Source organism: Struthio camelus, chromosome 1, assembly GCF_040807025.1.
Source record: "Struthio camelus isolate bStrCam1 chromosome 1, bStrCam1.hap1, whole genome shotgun sequence".
NCBI classification, from domain to species: Eukaryota; Metazoa; Chordata; class Aves; order Struthioniformes; family Struthionidae; genus Struthio; species Struthio camelus.
Window position 1 is genome coordinate 117,231,302 of NC_090942.1, and position 17,413 is coordinate 117,248,714.

General features: G+C 38.8%; 1 protein-coding gene across 7 annotated transcripts in view; it reads left to right on the plus strand.

Moving 5' to 3' along the window:
- Positions 1–17,413, plus strand: part of JAM2 (junctional adhesion molecule 2) — a 34,648-nt gene that overhangs the window by 14,103 nt on the left and 3,132 nt on the right. For 5 of the 7 annotated variants that reach the window (XM_068911436.1, XM_068911426.1, XM_009670991.2 and 2 more), the window contains exons 2-7: positions 6,711–6,776; positions 10,345–10,458; positions 11,680–11,832; positions 13,855–14,060; positions 15,358–15,460; positions 17,202–17,309. In XM_068911436.1, the coding sequence (XP_068767537.1) occupies positions 6,711–6,776; positions 10,345–10,458; positions 11,680–11,832; positions 13,855–14,060; positions 15,358–15,460; positions 17,202–17,309 (750 nt within the window). Of the gene's footprint in view, positions 1–6,710; positions 6,777–10,344; positions 10,459–11,679; positions 11,833–13,854; positions 14,061–15,357; positions 15,461–17,201; positions 17,338–17,413 lie in introns of all 7 variants that reach the window. The other 2 variants (XR_011135160.1, XR_011135159.1) reach the window with 1 other exon arrangement.

Consider the following 17,413-nt stretch of genomic DNA (forward strand, 5'->3'; position numbering starts at 1 on the left):
GTCTCTTATTGCTCATTCCCCTTCAAGTTCAGCAAAAAATACTCTGAAAGTGAAAACAACATCGATGATGTGGTAGCCTTACAGATGGTACTATACAGCACACGCAAAAATGAGATTAAACCATTCTTAGATTGGCATAATAAATGAAAACTACTTTCTTTGGTAATGTCCTCTGTAGTTGAAGCATTTAACAAGATACCTTTTTTCCCTGCAGGACTGAAAGCTCCCCAGATTATCCAATACCAGCTTCTTAATACAAGTAGAATATCTGCTTTTAGTCACTCTCTGACAAAACTTCTCCCCTAAGTAACATCAAGCTGGATGAAAGTACAGTTCTCAATGCTGTTTTTACATGCCTGCCATTATTGAGGCAGACAGTTATTACAACTGATTTTTAAAAACTCATCTCTTTCACGGATGAGCATGAAGAATTGTTTTATGGTTATGATGCATGTAAACAATGCAGTACTCTTTTGTATGAGATTTTAGACATCTGGATATGTAGTAAATACTAAATCCAAGAAAAACTATTTGAACTTGACTAGTTCTGCCATTGAGCACGTTCTTTGCCACTTTAGCCTGAGTTTTCTTCTCAAACAACTTGCTACTCTTGTCATATGTTCTGTTGGGAGAAACTCCTCTGCAGTACAGTGTTGGGTTGACACCTTGCTTTGTTGTGATAGACAGACAAGTTGTCAAGTTTTAGGACTGCTTTGTCTCACTTGGCTATTTGTAGACAAACATTTCAAATTTGACAGCCTTTGCTCTTAATTTAAGATCCCTTAATAAAACAAGGTGAAGAGACTATCTGATGACTTACCCAGCAAGATGTTTACTGTGTGTATATTGTATTTTTAATGAACCTAGTATCTGAATGCTACCCTTGTTATCAACTTCATAGCTTTGTTCAGGAGAGCAAACAGCGTGGGGTATTACTCTGTTGTGCATGGCTCTGAGCCTGGAGTGCAAGGGTGAGGGAAATGTCTTAGGGTTGGGGGGGGATTATCCTGCTGTAGAGCTGGAATTTTAATTTTTTTATAGCTATTCTTACAGAAGAGAAGTGAAACCAAATATTGGATTTAGCTCTTTTTTTTTTTCTCTTCCCTCCTCCCCACACTCCAAAAACTAGTCCATTTATCTGTGAGTAAGAAGTTTGTCAGGAGTTAAGTGAGGGCTTGTGAAAAAGGAGGGCAGGGGAAACTATCAGACAACTATACGCGCCAACTGAGGTGCCCTGCAAGGCTTTTTGTGAAATAATTCACAAATATGGTGATGGAAAAGGCGCTGCCTACAACCCAGGAGTTAGGTTCTGTCCCTCTTCTAGTGAGGGACTCTTCCCTCCTCTTATTCTTTGCCATTTCTGAATATCTGAAGTCTTTTGTTATGCTTCTATCATTCCCAAGAATCAAGACCAAGATGCTGCATTTCTAATACTGTTTAAAGAGTGAAAACAACCATCTGTAAATTGCTTTTGCAGCTTGAAACGCAGCATAGGCATAACTAGAGTTACTTCTTTGCAGTACCAGTAAACCAGCACTGCACCTGTTCATATTGTGGAAAAAATTTCCTTATAATTGTAAGGTCTGAAAACTTAAATTTCTAGTTAATATCATCTCTTCAAGCTACTGGAAAAACTTTGTATTTACAACTGATGTATGGATAAGGTAGGCTTTCTAAACTATGTACACATCAGTATCCTTTCTTAATAAAAATATCTGCAAGGGTGATGTCCTAGTTAGGCAGTAAGTGTTTAAAACCTTACAATGTATTTAATGGTAGAGTAAGTTAAATGTCTTATTAGGAACTGCATATACTTCCCCACCTCCTTGGGATTCCAGCAACTCCAGCATCCCAATGACATGCTATGCTCAAGTCCAACAATTTCTAAAACATTACAAAAGTGCTGCTGAAAGCTATCGTATAAAGAGCTTCTTGGCCATCCCTTCCTTAACGTCCTTTCCTGTTTTATGCCCTTTTAAAGCTGCCAGCCAGAAAACATGGCTTCTCTTTCGCATTACGTGCTTTGTGCAGTTGCACAAAGCCTAAAATGCAAACTTGCTTTTCACATCTGAATTTGAACAGATTGTTTATTCTGACGGTACAGTCCCTCCTCCCCCCCCCCCCCCCAACTACTGCATTATTTGTTTGGTGGCTGAAGGTATGCCATGATTTTTTTGTCAATCAGATAAGCTCTGCCCAAAGCAGCATCCTGTTCTATTATTAGTCTTTAAGACTGTAATTCAAATTAAGTGAAAGATAGAAGGGGAGCTGGCTTTCTCATGATCTGTAATAACTTATTCTAGTCCTTTTCCAAAGTTTGGAGTCTTAATGCTGCGTTTATGTTGCATTTACTTAATGACGCTGTTGTCACTCAGATACAGTTATTTCAGGCTATGTTTTGGTGCTTAAGTTGCTGACTTCAGAGGTCGGCTGAGGGCTCTAACAGACACTCTGGAGGCTCCAGTGGTAATGGAGGCCGGTAGTATCCCTGATCCCTCTCCAGTGTGTCTGCTGGAGGTTGGCATTCACAAAGCAGAATTAACAGAAAACAAAACCTCCTTACGCACTCTGACTGCTGTTAGCAATGAGGTTGGCAAGAGCAGTGGGTTTGAACTGTAGCTCCTTGATAACTGTTGGAGAAATGTAGTCTAGTGGGCCAGCCCCACTGTGTGCAGGGTGGGAACCTGGTGGTTGTAGTGACCATAGCTTGAGCTAGCAAGGAGAATGGGAGTTAGTCATTTGTGAGTACCATTCACAACCAATTCTGTTTGAAGTTAGATAGGTTCCTCACCCCCCCCGTTTATCTGATGCTGGCTGCTGTCTATGGAATGCTTCTCTTAGGAAAAAATATGGTCAAAATAGATACAAATTTTTGGATGATGTGACTATGGAAAAGCTCTAGGTATCATTTGAGTACCTAATGGTCGGTATTTCCATAGCTGAGAATTTCATATTGGCTTCTAAGCATGTCCATGATGATGTACCCTGGGGTATGTCTGAGGGAGGCTAACAACAGTCAGGTGTCTGGTTTCCTATTTGCTTTCAGGGTCTTAGGTAAGAGAACTATCTGTGTTCTCACTTTGTTCTTGGGACATCGGTTTCCTAAACTTACACTAGCCTTTGTTAAGCTTTGTTCTAGACCACCTGATGTGTAGAACTTGGCAAAGCAAATCCCACAAGACTGCTTTTTCTCTTGTACTTGCAACTTTGTTTGGATTCTGTTCTCATGTAACTTCCTGCAGGCAGCACTGTTTCCTTTGATTTGACTCATATGCTTTTCCTTATGATTGCTCAAGCTGCCTAGTATCAGTTCACAGCTGTACTGGTGATTTTTTTTTTTTTTTTTTCAAATAGAGAGTATGTACTTGGTGGGCTTATTTCTAAACAGATAAAGTTTCTGCTGTGTAAGACCATGGCTTTTCAGTCTGCATATAAAAGCATTTGATGAACAAAGTAGTAGGGGTAATGTCATCTCTTCGTTATCATGCTTTATGTGGTGAATTAAAAGCCAAAGCTTATGTCTTGGAGCATGAAGAGTTGGCAGAGGCATTTCTAAAAGGGCATTTTAAGGAGGAGGCCTTTTAGCTTTAAAGAGTTCTTTTGTCTTTCTGCTCGATCAGAATATTTAATAATTTTAAATGTCGGCTATCTCCACACCACCTTAAGTTACTGTTCAGAGCCTTCCCTTTCTTGAAGGGAAGCATGTATGTGTGGTTTGGCCGGGGTGGGGGGAGGTGTTTGTATGCTGAGTTTGAATTTTTCTGGTATGACTTGTGCTTCTGCATTGCATACTAAGATCTTCATGTACTCTTTAGTTCCCATGATGCACAGGGAAAGGTATAGACCTGGTGCAATTGCAAGGTCCAGATGCAGAGTATAAAAAGTAATTTCATGCTACCTTCCATAGTGAAAAGTAAGTACCATGACTGTGCCCCAGAAGGCATAAAACATGATTTCTTACTGCGGGTTCCAGATTAGGAATACTTAGGACCTGACAGTAAGCTGCATGACCTCTGCATTAAAGAGGAGGAGAATTTTCTGATCTGTGGAAAGGTATATGTAACATGTCTGTGAATTGCAGGTGTTTGGTGTCCAGATAGAAGCTTACAATAACTTGTAAGTCGCTTTACGCACACACTTGAATCCTAAAAACAAATGCTTCCTAACTACATAAAAACAAGTGTTAGCCACCGACAAAAACTCAGAACAAAATACTTCACCCCCTCCTCTCCTTCCTGTCATGAAAGTGTGAAGAGAGATGTTATTTCAATGGATAAGAATACATCCTGTATACTAACAGGTAATGTTTGTTATTGTTCCCAAAACAATGATTCGGGTAAAAGTGAGAGGCTATTTTTTTCCCCATAAATCTAAGTAGGGCTTAATAGATTAAAAGCAAAAAGGTCTAGAATAAAACCTGAAAGCAAGCTTAGGGAGACTTGGATAAAAAAAGAGATCGGCTTTGTATGTGCAGCGGGAATAATTGCTACATTCAGAAGTGCTGGAGGAGGGGTTCCCTGTTCTGGTTTTAGCAGTGTGTTTGGGGTATTTTTGTTTTTAAACAAACAAAACCCCACAAAGCAATCTCTTCTATATAGAGTGGAAAAATCTCAGAGCATTATGTGAAATGGAAGTATTTTTACTATTTCAGTATTCTCAGGGAACATAAATAGCACTGCTTGAATTGTCATCTTCATATTTACCTCCATGTTATAAATCTCTACTGAAGCTATTTTTTGGTGACGCAAAGATGACTATATGATTAAAGCGTGGTAAAAACAGGAGCGTTGCACACTTGAATTTGGATCTTTTGATAACCTGCACGTGGGAAATTTCACTTGCTTAGGTTGTCAGGTGTGAAGCTGTATCCTTTTAGAAGGAACAAATGTTGGCCATGCCCTTGGAATTGGGAGGGCATCAGGCAAGGAGATGGTCTGGAAAGCAGCAGCTCTGAGCAGGAGTATAAGAAAGGATGAATGAGAAACTGAACTTTTGCTACAGTGTTGGGGACTCAGATAGCTAACAGAATCACTGCTTCTGTGAGCCGTGGAGTGATGGTTAAAGGTCCTGATAGGATCACGTTTGGAGTGCTGTAGATCATGCAGGTATCAGTAGTATATGTGTGTGGGTGTTTTTGTTTATGTGTTTGTTTTAAAAGGATACTGAAAAATTAAAAAAAATATGGAGAAAAGGGCCAAGAGAACAGTTTGGGGAACACTTCTGCAGTGATACACTTGAATGACACAGAATGATCTTTATTCAGCAGAAAACCAAGAGATGACTTGATACCTTTATACAGAGAAAATAGCATGTTAACTCACAGTGGTAAGAACCTGTAGCTGAAAGACAGAATAGACTCGCTCAAGTGATAACTGGGGTGCATACTTCTAACAGAAGTAATCGACTATCAAAACAAAATATTAGGAAGCAAAAGGTTTTTTTTTTTTTAATCTCTTCATGTCTTCAGATCAAGACTGAATGTGCACCTGTTAGATTTTATGCAACTTCCCCTCATTAGGTAGAGGGAACAGAAACTAATTTTGAGGATGAAAAAAGGAGGTCTGCATGCATGAAAGGTAAAATGAGGTTAGATTAAATGGCCTCTTTGGGAATAAAGCAGGACAAGTTTGTGTCAGTTAAAAGACTATTACACTATCTTTCCACAAGCCGTCTTCCTAATTATTGTTGACTGGGGGGCTCGGCTCTCGTTCACCACCACTGTAGCAATTGTTCAGTTGGCTGATGCAGACAGAGGGAACAGATCACGAGGCCATTTTCCATGCTGTCTTCAGAACTGGTGTAGACCCACTGGAACTTGAGATGCTTTTGAAAAAACCTGTACATGCATCTGTACAGTGCAAAGACAGTTGCTTATTTAGCAGTCCTTAAGAAAAGTTGGTAAACTGCTTGGTAAATTTGTGACCCATCATTGTGGTGGTGAGGATGAATGTTACACGCTTTTTCTGTACAGCAGTAATGCTAATAAGTCATGAAGGAAAGTGCAGTGGAGTCCTTGCTTGAAAGCAGAGAGTATGTATAGCAGGATGCAATGGGCGAGGAGGGTAGCTTGGTGGGGACTGATGTAGAGCTAGTGGTTATTTCTCTTATTCTCCCTGGAATTTCAGTATCCAAGACACAGGAGAGATCCAAGAAGGTATAGCTTTATAATCAGAGAAGACTATAGAAATGTTGATTAGTGTTTTCATTCTCTGTATACCAACAAGAGTTTGAGGTGACTGCCAATTACTGCACATATTCCTTGTACTGTAGCAGAAGTATACAGTATTTTTCAATAAACACACCTGCCTTGCAATAGGAATACAATGGAAAATGTACTTACAGATTAATGTAAGTTACTTGTCTGTCCTATAAGAAACAGTAGATTGAGACATTGTCTGATTATAAAACAATACCTACTGCTGTTACAGAACTTGTCACATGTAATATTTCTCTTTTACAATAGCCTGACATTTACAATTTTTTTTACATGTTCCAAGGCATGGAGAGGAAAAGATTAATTATTCAAGGCCACCTGCACGGTCAGTCATGTTGTTCTGACTCTCAGTCCAGTGGTGTCTCTTGCAGACAGCATCCGATCTGTCCTGCTCACGTGAAGAAAGCTTGAAAATACTGCTTATCATTGTTGAAGTACCTATGACAGTAATAGTGTTTGCTGCTGAACTGTGACTTTTTTTTGTGTCCCGTTGCAGATCATAAAGTAACTGGAATTGCTATTGAAACGGATAACAAAAACGTAAAAGCAGAGGAGTTTAAAGGTACAGTATGGGCATCACTGTGCTTAAATATATACATAATACATGTAAACTATGCAAACAGAAGCTGTGCAGACATTAAGGTTGTATTACTCGTTCCTGCTTCTACTTTCCTTTGGCTCTTCATGTAATCTTAGTCTTTCCTCCATTTTCTGTTACTTGACCTGTGGTTGGACTAGATGATCCTCAGAGGTACCTTCCAACCTCAACTGTTCTCTGAATCTGTGCCTGTTTGTCAATCCTGATAGCCCGCTCTCACTTCTGTCTGGTTTCCTTCCACCTAACCACCTAAAATGCTAGGAACTGATATAAAGGAGAAGCATTAATTGCGTTATATGGCAGAGAAGAGAGGGTATAAAGAGGGAGTAATTATAAATCAGCCATTGTCAGTAACTATAACTTAGTGGCTATTTTTTATATATATATGCACACATACACACACATACACATATATATACATATCACAAAAGACTTCTCATATTTGGGCTAGAGGACTTAAGGGGGGCAGGGAGGAAAATTTGGTGATGTTTGTTAGGTGGGCGAGAAAGATACTAGTATGTGAGGTTTGTTTGTTTGTTTATTTCCCTTATATTTGGGTTGAATGGAGAGAGATGGGAATTTGGAAACCGAAAGAACTGCTCGCTGAGCTCTAGGGTCTCTTCATCTCTTCGAGGCAATAATGAAATATTGTGCTGGCCTCTGAAGTTGTCAGCTGGGCTCCTGTAAAGTATTTTCACTTTTGGGGAAGAAAAAAGGAATACCTTTAGAGTTGAGGACAGGCAAGAGAAAGGAGCTCTTCAGGTAATATTAAAGCTTGATTAGCTTCTCTTTTGTATGCTATATACCTTGTGCTTTATTCTTTTCTGTTGTTTGTATGACAGTAAGAACAATTTAACATAGCCCAGGTAGTATGTTGGGTTCTCATCTGCTTTTTATGAAACAGCACTTACAGGAATGTACATCTAGCCTCCAGGCTAGATGTAAATCCAAAGTAAACATTGTCTAGACCTCTCCAAGATCCCAGAGGCCCTGGAGTTTTCTTGAGCGCTCATGGAAGAATAACTACAAGCGTGATGTACTGTTTTTTCCAGGCCTGATAGAGCCTGTGCTGATGCGTAACTTCCTCTGACTATACCTAAATGAAGATTAAGTAACCCTGCTCTGGAAAATGCCTCTGCTTTTCCTCTTACTAAGAGATTTGATGAGGAGAGAAGAACTGTAAATAAGGAGAGGCTTATTATGTTGTCTCTGTTCTGAGTGCACTCCTCCTTCCAATCTGTTCCTTCTCTCTGGATAAAGTTAATGGGAGTGGCATCAATACCAGCTTTTTCTGAAATGAAAAAACGTGGCATGCAAGAAAGGGACAGCTCGTTCAAGGTAAAAGTGACCTGCTAAGCTGAGAACACCTCAACTGAGCCATGTCAGTGTTAACTAATATAGACCAGCTCATGAATTCGGCCAGCTGTCACAAGGCCAGCAGCAAATGCAAGCTGAAATTGAATGATGGTTTTTCTTTGTTAGAAGGATACAAAAACAAAATGGAAAGGAAACTTTAGCAAATCTTTAAGATTCAGGAAGCCTCCACCCATCCACTCAACCTGAAGTCAGGAACCTTGGGCTTCCTGAGCGCACAGCATGTTTTGCAAAACAGCCAGCATGTGTGTATAACGTGTTTCTGGCAAAGAACGTCCTCTTGCCTCATGACTTTTCTTTCAAGTCTGGACACTTCTTCTGTATAGGACATCACCAGGGTTACTGGTCTGGTCCCTGTGAAGCCTTTTTTTTTCCTCCGCAAAACAGACCCAGAAAATAGGACTCAAAGGGTGAATGGGCAGACCTGTTGATAGCTTTTAATTACCTTTCAGCCTTGTTTGCTGAGACTGGAAATGAGAGTGCAGGCTAATGTAGAATGAGTGGATGTTTTTCATCTGAAAACTAGACAGGTCACAAAAAATGAAAAGATCTTTGACCAATGATGCTCTGTCTTATAGTGGAAGATAAGCAGTCTAAAGGTAGCAAGCCCAATATTGTACTGGTTTCTTTCACCCTGTTTGGAAGAATAAAACAAATCTAAATCACAGAAATGATTTCTGTTTTCAGTCATGTTGTATTAACTCATTTCTTCCAGGCCTGCAGTAAAAAAGGGCTGCTTTCCTACTTTAGCTCTCTCATGCTGTAAGAATTTGGGGCCCTGACCGCCCTCGCACTGCTTTTGGTCTCTTGGTGACCAATATTTTGTTGCCATTTGGTCTTTCCCCTGTTGCCATACTTCCTCTTGAAAATTATACCCTGAGATACTGATGGATATCTCATTAGTGGTGTCACTTGCATAAGCTGTTCTGCTATCCTCTCGCGTATAAGAGGGCCCACTGCTTTAGCTTTAACAGGCACAGTTCTTCCTAGTGTAAAGAAAAGATGATTGATAGTGGGGACAAGTGTGCAGACCTGCTTCAATAATAGATGATCTTATACGGATATTTCCAGGAGATATTAAGGCTTACCTCATTAATGGAGAGATTCAGAGCCAGTCAGATGTGTAGCTGGGTTCATTCCTCTGATTGTCTCCCAACAAGTCTCATTCTTAAATTCCTTGACTTTATTTTTTTGCAATAAGTAACTCTATTTTCCGGCATACTGTTCTACAGGCAGCGGAACTACTGAAGCCCCAGTAACTCACCTACGCAGTATGTGATGTTTTCCCCCAGTTGTCTTCAGTTCCCTCATAATAATTACGGGCCTGATCATAGACCATAATTAATGTTTGAGCTACGTAGCTACGTAGTACTGATGGCATATGCTGATGCCCTGCTGTGAGGTGGGGGGGGAAAGAACAGCTGAGTTCCCATTGTGACCCCTTCCTCATTAGGTGTACTAGAGTAAGCCTGTTCCCTACCCAGTTACTGCAAGGTTAGTACAAATCAGTAACTCTCTCTTGAGACCTTGGCCTCTGTGTGAAATTTGATTGGGGATGCCCGTTCCATGTAAGTCAGGAAAAGCTGAGTGGGCAGACAGAAAGGTAACAGTAATATGAACATGGTTTACTTAAGAACTGAAGAAAAATAAGAGGTAACCAATATGAAATTGTAACTAAATACTTAAGTTACTTTGGGGAACATTTAACCCATTGTATTGGTACATTTTTTTTCATCTGTATTAAGTTTTACATTTAAACAGTCAAACTACTCCTACTGAATTTGGAACAGTAATTCACAAATATTGACAATAATGAGCTCAGAGTTTTCTTTTAATAGTGGTCTGCTAACTGACAAATAGTTAAACATGCTGCAGTGGTAGTAGGATAGTATGTCTGCTCATCCAACCTGTGAATATCTGGTCCCCAACACCTGAAGTCTGATCTGAAGGCCACTAAAGTATGGGAACACTACTAATTTCTGTTCCCCGTTGCAATTGTGTAAATCTGGAGAAGTCTGATGACATCGCTTTGAGAAGTGGATTTGGCCCTTGCTGACTGCTCAAGTCCTTTTGAAGAGAGATAATTAACTTCATGGAGCCTGAATGTGTAGCAAACACAATACTAACAACCCTAATTTCTGTTTCACTCTTTTCCTAGAGACTATTCTTAGCTGCAAGCACAAATTTTCAAAAGAGATGAGTCTAAGAATAGAATGGAAGAAAATCCAGTCGCGAGGAGTCTCATTTGTATATTACAATGGTCAATTTACAGGTACAGTACTGCAAACTTAGACTGATGGCTTAATGTATCATCTCTGATCTGGATCTTGGCTGCCTCTTAGGGAAAAAGATTGGGAAGATGAGTGAATGAGAATGCTTTTAACGCTCAGCACTGAATCCTTCTGAGGAAAAGAAAGCCTCCCCACAAAAAAGCTGTTTTTTGTTTTGTTTTTTAAGTCTTCAATGGTTAGTTACCTTTTTAATAAAGTTAAATATAGTAAAACTTGAGGCTAGGGAAAACGGCACTGCATGTTCTTTAAAGTTGTCCCAAAAGGAAACTGCACACAACCACCCCCTCCCCCCCCCCCAAACTATTGCAAGGTTGCACTCCTACATTATGAAGAGATTTCTGATGGATCCTGTAGAGCTGCATGGAGACTTGGGCATAAGTAGTGCAGCAATTTTTATATACATAAAATTTAAACTCAGCAGTGTATTTTAAATTGTATTCTTTTTAGAAGTAGAATTTATATATTGTTCTTAAAATGACTTACTTCAGCTTTATGTATTGAGGAAAATATGGGTCTCTGGTACCTTGTACACAATAAATGAAGCTTGAGAAGTAAAATAAAGCCACAGTGATTCGTTTGCACAGCAAGATGTGCTAGTTTTGTTGATGGACTTGTTTTATTCCTGAATAGGAATTAGAACTCCTGGTTCTATATGTGCAAGTAATTTCACAAAAAGCTATAGACTGAACAAAACCTCATTGCTTTTTTACAAGAAGTCTGATGACAGTATCTTTGCTAAATCCATCAAGTTTTCCTGACAAGTTAAAATCCCAAATACTTTGCTGTGGTTTCACTCGGAATTCTGTACGGGAGTTATGTTAGCGGTTGCCATCTTTCTGAAAAGAAAATAATCTAATTTGTTTGCCTGACTATTGCTATACATGTTTTCTTGAAAAATCTTCAGGAAAATGTGTTCCATCTTCCAACTACAAACTGTATGACGTATGTAGGTTTTTGAGTTGAGCTTTTCAGATTGAATGGACCAGTCTGTGGAAGGTTCTTACCCTCTTGGGCAGGGGAGGGAAAGTAGGGTGGAATTAGATATTGCTCCTTGGTGATAGATAACTAACATTGAGTAAATGAACAATGATACATAAATGACTTAGCTTCAAAACAAGCTGATGACATGGATGTTTCTGCTTTTAGAGGAGGAGGGGGGACTGGTTTGTTTTTGGAAAATACCTATTTGTTCTCTCTTAAAGGTGATCTTAAAGACCGAGCAGAGATGCTGAATACAGGAATCCGTATTAGAAATGTGACCAGAAAGGATTCTGGGACCTACCGCTGTGAAATTACTGCGAAGAGTGAACATGACCAACTCTTGGGAGAGGCTACTATTACTCTCACAGTGTTGGGTATAAACAGACTTTACTACTTGGGCTTCTGTAAAGAAATGGAAAGATGGCTGGGTGTGTTAAGGTTGTCTGTGTAGTGCATGGCTGTTGGGGTTTTGGGTCTTTGGGTTGGTCTTACACACACGTGCATACACATAAACACACATGCATACACACACTCTGCAATGCAGTTGATAGAAGAACTTTGTAAAATGCATGCTTTTGCAAATATAGGACTGAGGAATGTGGGATTTTTAGCTGCTTGCAAATGCTAACAATAACTAGTTTTTTTATGGATATAAATGTATATTGTAGTTGTCAAAACTTAGTAAGTACGCTGATTTATATCATGGTGAAATGACCATTTCTACTAAAACTGATGTCATTCAAGTTGCTGAGAATCTAGATGTGCTGATCATGGTGTTTGGCACTGGAAAGGCAGCATCTGTCAACAATTAACTTATCAAATGTTTCTAAGCAGCAATTCATTCCAAGATGCTACAGGCTCCTCCTGTTTTTAGCAAAAGAAATTGCTGCAGTGACTGTGCAATGCCAGCTAGCACTCTGTGCAGTTTATTTACAGGAGAGATTATTTTTTATTTTTTAATCTCCCTTTTGGGAAAGGAGGGGAAGAAGTGAATACTGAGCATACTCTTACACTGCCTCTCCCATTTTTAACTCATAGATGAGTGGTAGAGGTAGGTAGTTTTTTTCCTTCATAGGAAGGAAAGAAAATACTTGCTTTTGAAATGTCTGTACTGTTTTATCTACAGAAAATAATTGATTATTATTTTTTAATTAAAACCAAAGTCTCAAAATTCTTCTTAAAAGAGGCATGAACTTCTCACCAGCTTCAACAATGAGGTAATGCCACTTTTTCCTTCTCAACAGAATTGTTTTTGAATGCAGCATCTGGATTTAAAGCTACAATCTAAGAGCTTGAAGGAGTTCAGTGCATCTTTCCTGCACTTTCAATGAAAGTTAAGGGGAGTTAGGGATTTCTGTTTGTGAGTCTTTAACAGGAGGTGACACCTTAAAAAGTATTCATAATTTTATTTATTTATTTTAGTAACTTGAAGTTATGTAGAAGAAAACTAAGGGTGAAGAGATCTGCATGGTTCATTAAAGACAGCCAAGAAAAAATAAGTTATTCTTCTGTAACAAAAAAAAATCAGAAGAGAGACCTTCATTTTTATGGCAGAAGGAATGGAGTCCTTCATCTGGGATGCAGAAAGAGTTATCTGTGCTTACAGGCAGAGACGCTTGTATAGGGACAAAGAAGTAAGAATAGTCATGAAAGAACCTGACTGAAGTTTTTCTGAGTCCTCCAACAAAACCTAGGGAAAGGACTTGAACTCTTCCCACACTGATGCTCACTGCTCAGAGAGCTATGGAGGAAAAAGACTAAGCAAGTAGCAGACTGGTGGGTGGTTTTTTTTTTTGTTTTTTTTTTTTTTAAGGTAAAGTTAATACGCAGTTGCTTTTGGCCTGGGACTCGCACAATGGCTGTGATGATGGCAGTCAAACTAGGTAATACTTTCTGACAATCACTTTTCAAAAAAAAATAGACTTTTTCTAAATTAAAAAAAAAACCTTCTTTCTTCTTCCTTACTCTTGCTTTTTAAATACTAACAGAAACAATTGCTGGACTCCAAATTCCCTGAGACATTGCTCTTCTGTCCAGGTGCAAGAGGCTCCACTGAGGAAGTGGGCTTCTTAGCCCACTAGAAGAACACCAGTAGAAGCCCACCAGTAGAGCAAACTACTCAGGGTTGGAAAAGTGTACAGAGCAGAGACAGGATGGCACAGCATGTGGTGGAGGAGGCCAGGAGTAGACTTCTCTTTTCTGCTGCACTTAGCAACTCACAAATATTACTGTGCCCTTCAGGAGAAGGACCTAGCAGGACCCTTCTCCAGAGCCCCTCTCAGTTAATTAACATGGTTAAGAATGTACTCAAGTGCTTCTCTAATAATCAGTGGCAAAGCATTGTCATATAGACAGCACATATATAACCGAGTAACAAGTGCACTTTTATTTTCCAGTTGCTCCGACCACTCCGATATGCGAGGTACCCAGCTCTGCAATGACTGGAACGGTAGTGGAACTGAGCTGTAAAGAAACTGAAGGATCTCCTCCATCTGAGTACCAGTGGTATAAAAATGGCGTCGCCTTGCTGGAAAAGGCAGGAACAGGCGGTGCTAGAGCAGCAAACATAACTTACACCATGAATAAAAAATCGGGCACGCTGGTAAGACTGTAATAGCCAGCTGTTAAGAAGACTAACGTTTAGTACAGTGATGCACAGGGGTTGTAAACCAAGACGAATAGCATGCTGAGACATGTGCTAACAAACATATAAGGTAGTCTGTGCCCTAGAAATATGGCAAACCATAGAGGTTGAGTGAAATAAACTGAGTGGATTGTAAGGCTGCAGTAATGATTAATGAGAAGGATCCAGAAAAAAATGACACTTTTCACCTTGTCACTTAGCTAACTAGTTCCAGGTGAAAATGATCTGTCTGTATGTCAACAGAGATATATTCAACAGCTCTGTTGCATCTAAAATAGCCATTTCACAAAATTTAATGGGGAACACAGGACTAGGAATAGTCCAGAATCTGAAATTCAATGGTATTAAAGGTTCCAGTCCTGTACTGGTGAAGTCACTGTGAGTGAGTAGGGGCTGTAAGGAAGCATAAGGGGTGGTGGGGGTGGGGGTGGGGGGACTCTCTCAGAAGTAGCCTTCTATTTTTTTTTTCTTCCTTAGCTGATCTTTAAGTTTTTTAAGTATTCATGATGCATTGTAAACTGAGATCTTTCAGAAGTAAAAAGTCATTCTAGAGGCACCCTATTCTTGTGGATGATCAAATTTGGAAACAGAAAGGTACCTAACCTTTCAGAGGTGCTATGGATCTTTCAGCACACTGGAAATTAGGTGACCTACTCAAAATCACTAATAGATTCTGAAAAGTCTTAGTCTTAGTGTAGGTTATATTAAAGGGAAAAAAGTTAACAGGGCTAATTATTAAAAATATTAACTACAGAGAAACACTGAAGCTGATCACTTTAATTTTCATAGCAATAATATTTGAAAAATAGTGCAGCTCAGCATTTTTCCATTGGAATAATTCATAGGAAGTGCAATTTTTTGTAAAATAGACTGTTTTTCTATGGGGAAAAATATATATATGAAATGGCTAATTTTTCATAAAATGAAAATGTTTTGATGTCAGGGTTTTTGAAACAGGAGCAGGTCTAGGAAAAAGCATTTTATTAGAAACTACTGAAAAAGAAATCCCTTGTAGATACCCCTCCATCTAGTTGAAATGTCCAAGACGGTCTTCTAGATGCATCAGTAGTTGAAGATAAGGGCCAGGGGATGTGGCTAGGGAAGTGAACTATGAAGTCAAACTGAGATCAGAGATCAGGATTTCTGACTTTCTTTCAGATTTTGGAAAAGCCATTGACATTTCAATTTCTGTCCAACAGGAAATTCTGAAATTTTTGTTCCATTCTGATAACTGTTTTGGACTCTGTCTTAACAGCTATTTAACACAGTTACAAAGAACGACACTGGAGAGTATTTCTGTGAAGCCTCTAACGGGATTGGATTATCTCAGAAATGCTCAGTGAAGAGAATGCAAGTTGGTATGTCAAAGCAAAACAGTCTTGCAAAAGGAATGAGTTTATTGCATGATGCAACTAGGAAGCTAAGACCAGATTGAATTACATCCTTTTACTATTCCTCCCCCAAAATGCCATAATCAGATATTCTTGTTATGAGTGCCTGTTATGTAGTTGCTGTGACTACTTCATGGGCTTTTTTTTTTTTTTTTTTTTAAAGCACAAATGGAGCTCAGTCTGTTTTACAGAAAAGCAGTTAGTTGAGTACTTTAGAATTATCGCAGTAGCCAGTTTTTAGGTTGCTAAACAGCAACATTCATAAAATAGTAGTATCCATATAAGGTCCTTATTATTTCAGAATGCTTTTGTGAAAGCATAATCTACAAGTCCAGTGTGTTGTTTTGCTTTTTTTCTTTCTTTATGAATAGCCTCCCTTTTAAGATGAATTCCTGTGAGAACTTAGAAAAGAGTTTCTGATCTGTTAAACTAACTTTAATTGAAAATAATGACTCATACCTTTCAGACAAAAGCTGAAAAGGTTGATTATCTTTTCAAAAAAAAAAAAAAAAAATCCTGCTGCCTATTTCTCTTCTACTTGCACAACATAGGTAAAATGTAATATTTGTTAATAAAGAATCCAGCAAAGGCTGGAGGGGCAGAATCCAGAGTAACCCAAAATGCATGTGTGTTTCTGCAAAATAAAAGCTAGCTCTTGTACATTTGACGGGAAGAAAATTGGTATAGAAATACTTAAAGTTTTTAAAATAGCCTAACCAAAATTGCTTTAATAGTTGGTTGTTAAGGTATTACATAAAACAATTGTCTGGTGCTTTCTTAGTAGTTGAAAATCACTGTATCAAGGCTTTTAATGTATTCCTGCTTGATATAAGCAAGTGTTCCACAAGCAACCAAGATACAATTCTTCTATTGTAGAAGAAAAATACTCCCCCAGTCTCATTGCTGTCAATCGATGCACACAAACTGAAAAGCTTTGAGGCAAAATCCCCAACCGTATCGTAACGTACGCTTAAAGTTAAGATTCAAATAAGTAATAGGTCAGATAACAGAAATAGGTCATATAGCAAAAACCTATGGAAATATTTCTGCTTATTGATGTTTTCCTGAAAATGGATGCCTGCCTGAAGGTCTTGCCCATTGTATCGGGAAATAGGCATGGCTCACCACCTTTAAAATAAAAATGGCTAGACTTTTCAGTAGCACAATATAGAATTTAATTTTAGCTACCTGGACTAAAACGTTTTGTGGCCTTTGTGTGTTGAATTGTAAAAGCCTTGCTGTTTAAAATAAAAAGCATTCAATTGTAAGTAAGTCATCAGCGTGAAGAGTTCTTCAGGACTGTGTCCTGACACTGTCAATCAGCTGTTTCGATTCTTTTAGTCAGACTACCCTTATATGAAAATACCTGTTCTAACAGACATTAAAGGTTTCAAGATACTGACCTTTAGAGACATGTGACTTGAATAGTACTTATTTGGGATAGACAAAACAAGGAGTATGCATCTCTTGATCCCTTTTATTCTTTCTCTACTTTTGACTCACAATAAGGATTTGAAGTTAATATGGTTGTGATAGCAGAAACACTTTCAGACTGTTCACTGACATATAACTGTTCATAAATTTATTTATACAACTTGGGCAAAAGTCCACCTATTAATACAAATAGTGCCTATAGCAATTATGGGGAAAATCTAGCCGATGGAACTCTTGCAACTTATAAAATTGGATTTTTATTTTATAATTACAGATGACCTTAATGTAAGCGGTATAATTGTTGCCGTAGTATTTGTGGCTCTGGTAATGGCACTTTGTGGCCTTGGAGTATTTTATGCCCAAAAAAAGGGTTACTTTACAAGTAAGTAAAATAAAATTTCTCTTTCCTTGTGTCAAGAAAATGACTGCATTTCTGCTGATTGTACCATGCCCTCCCTTTCATGAAGGCCCTAAATCCATGGTACT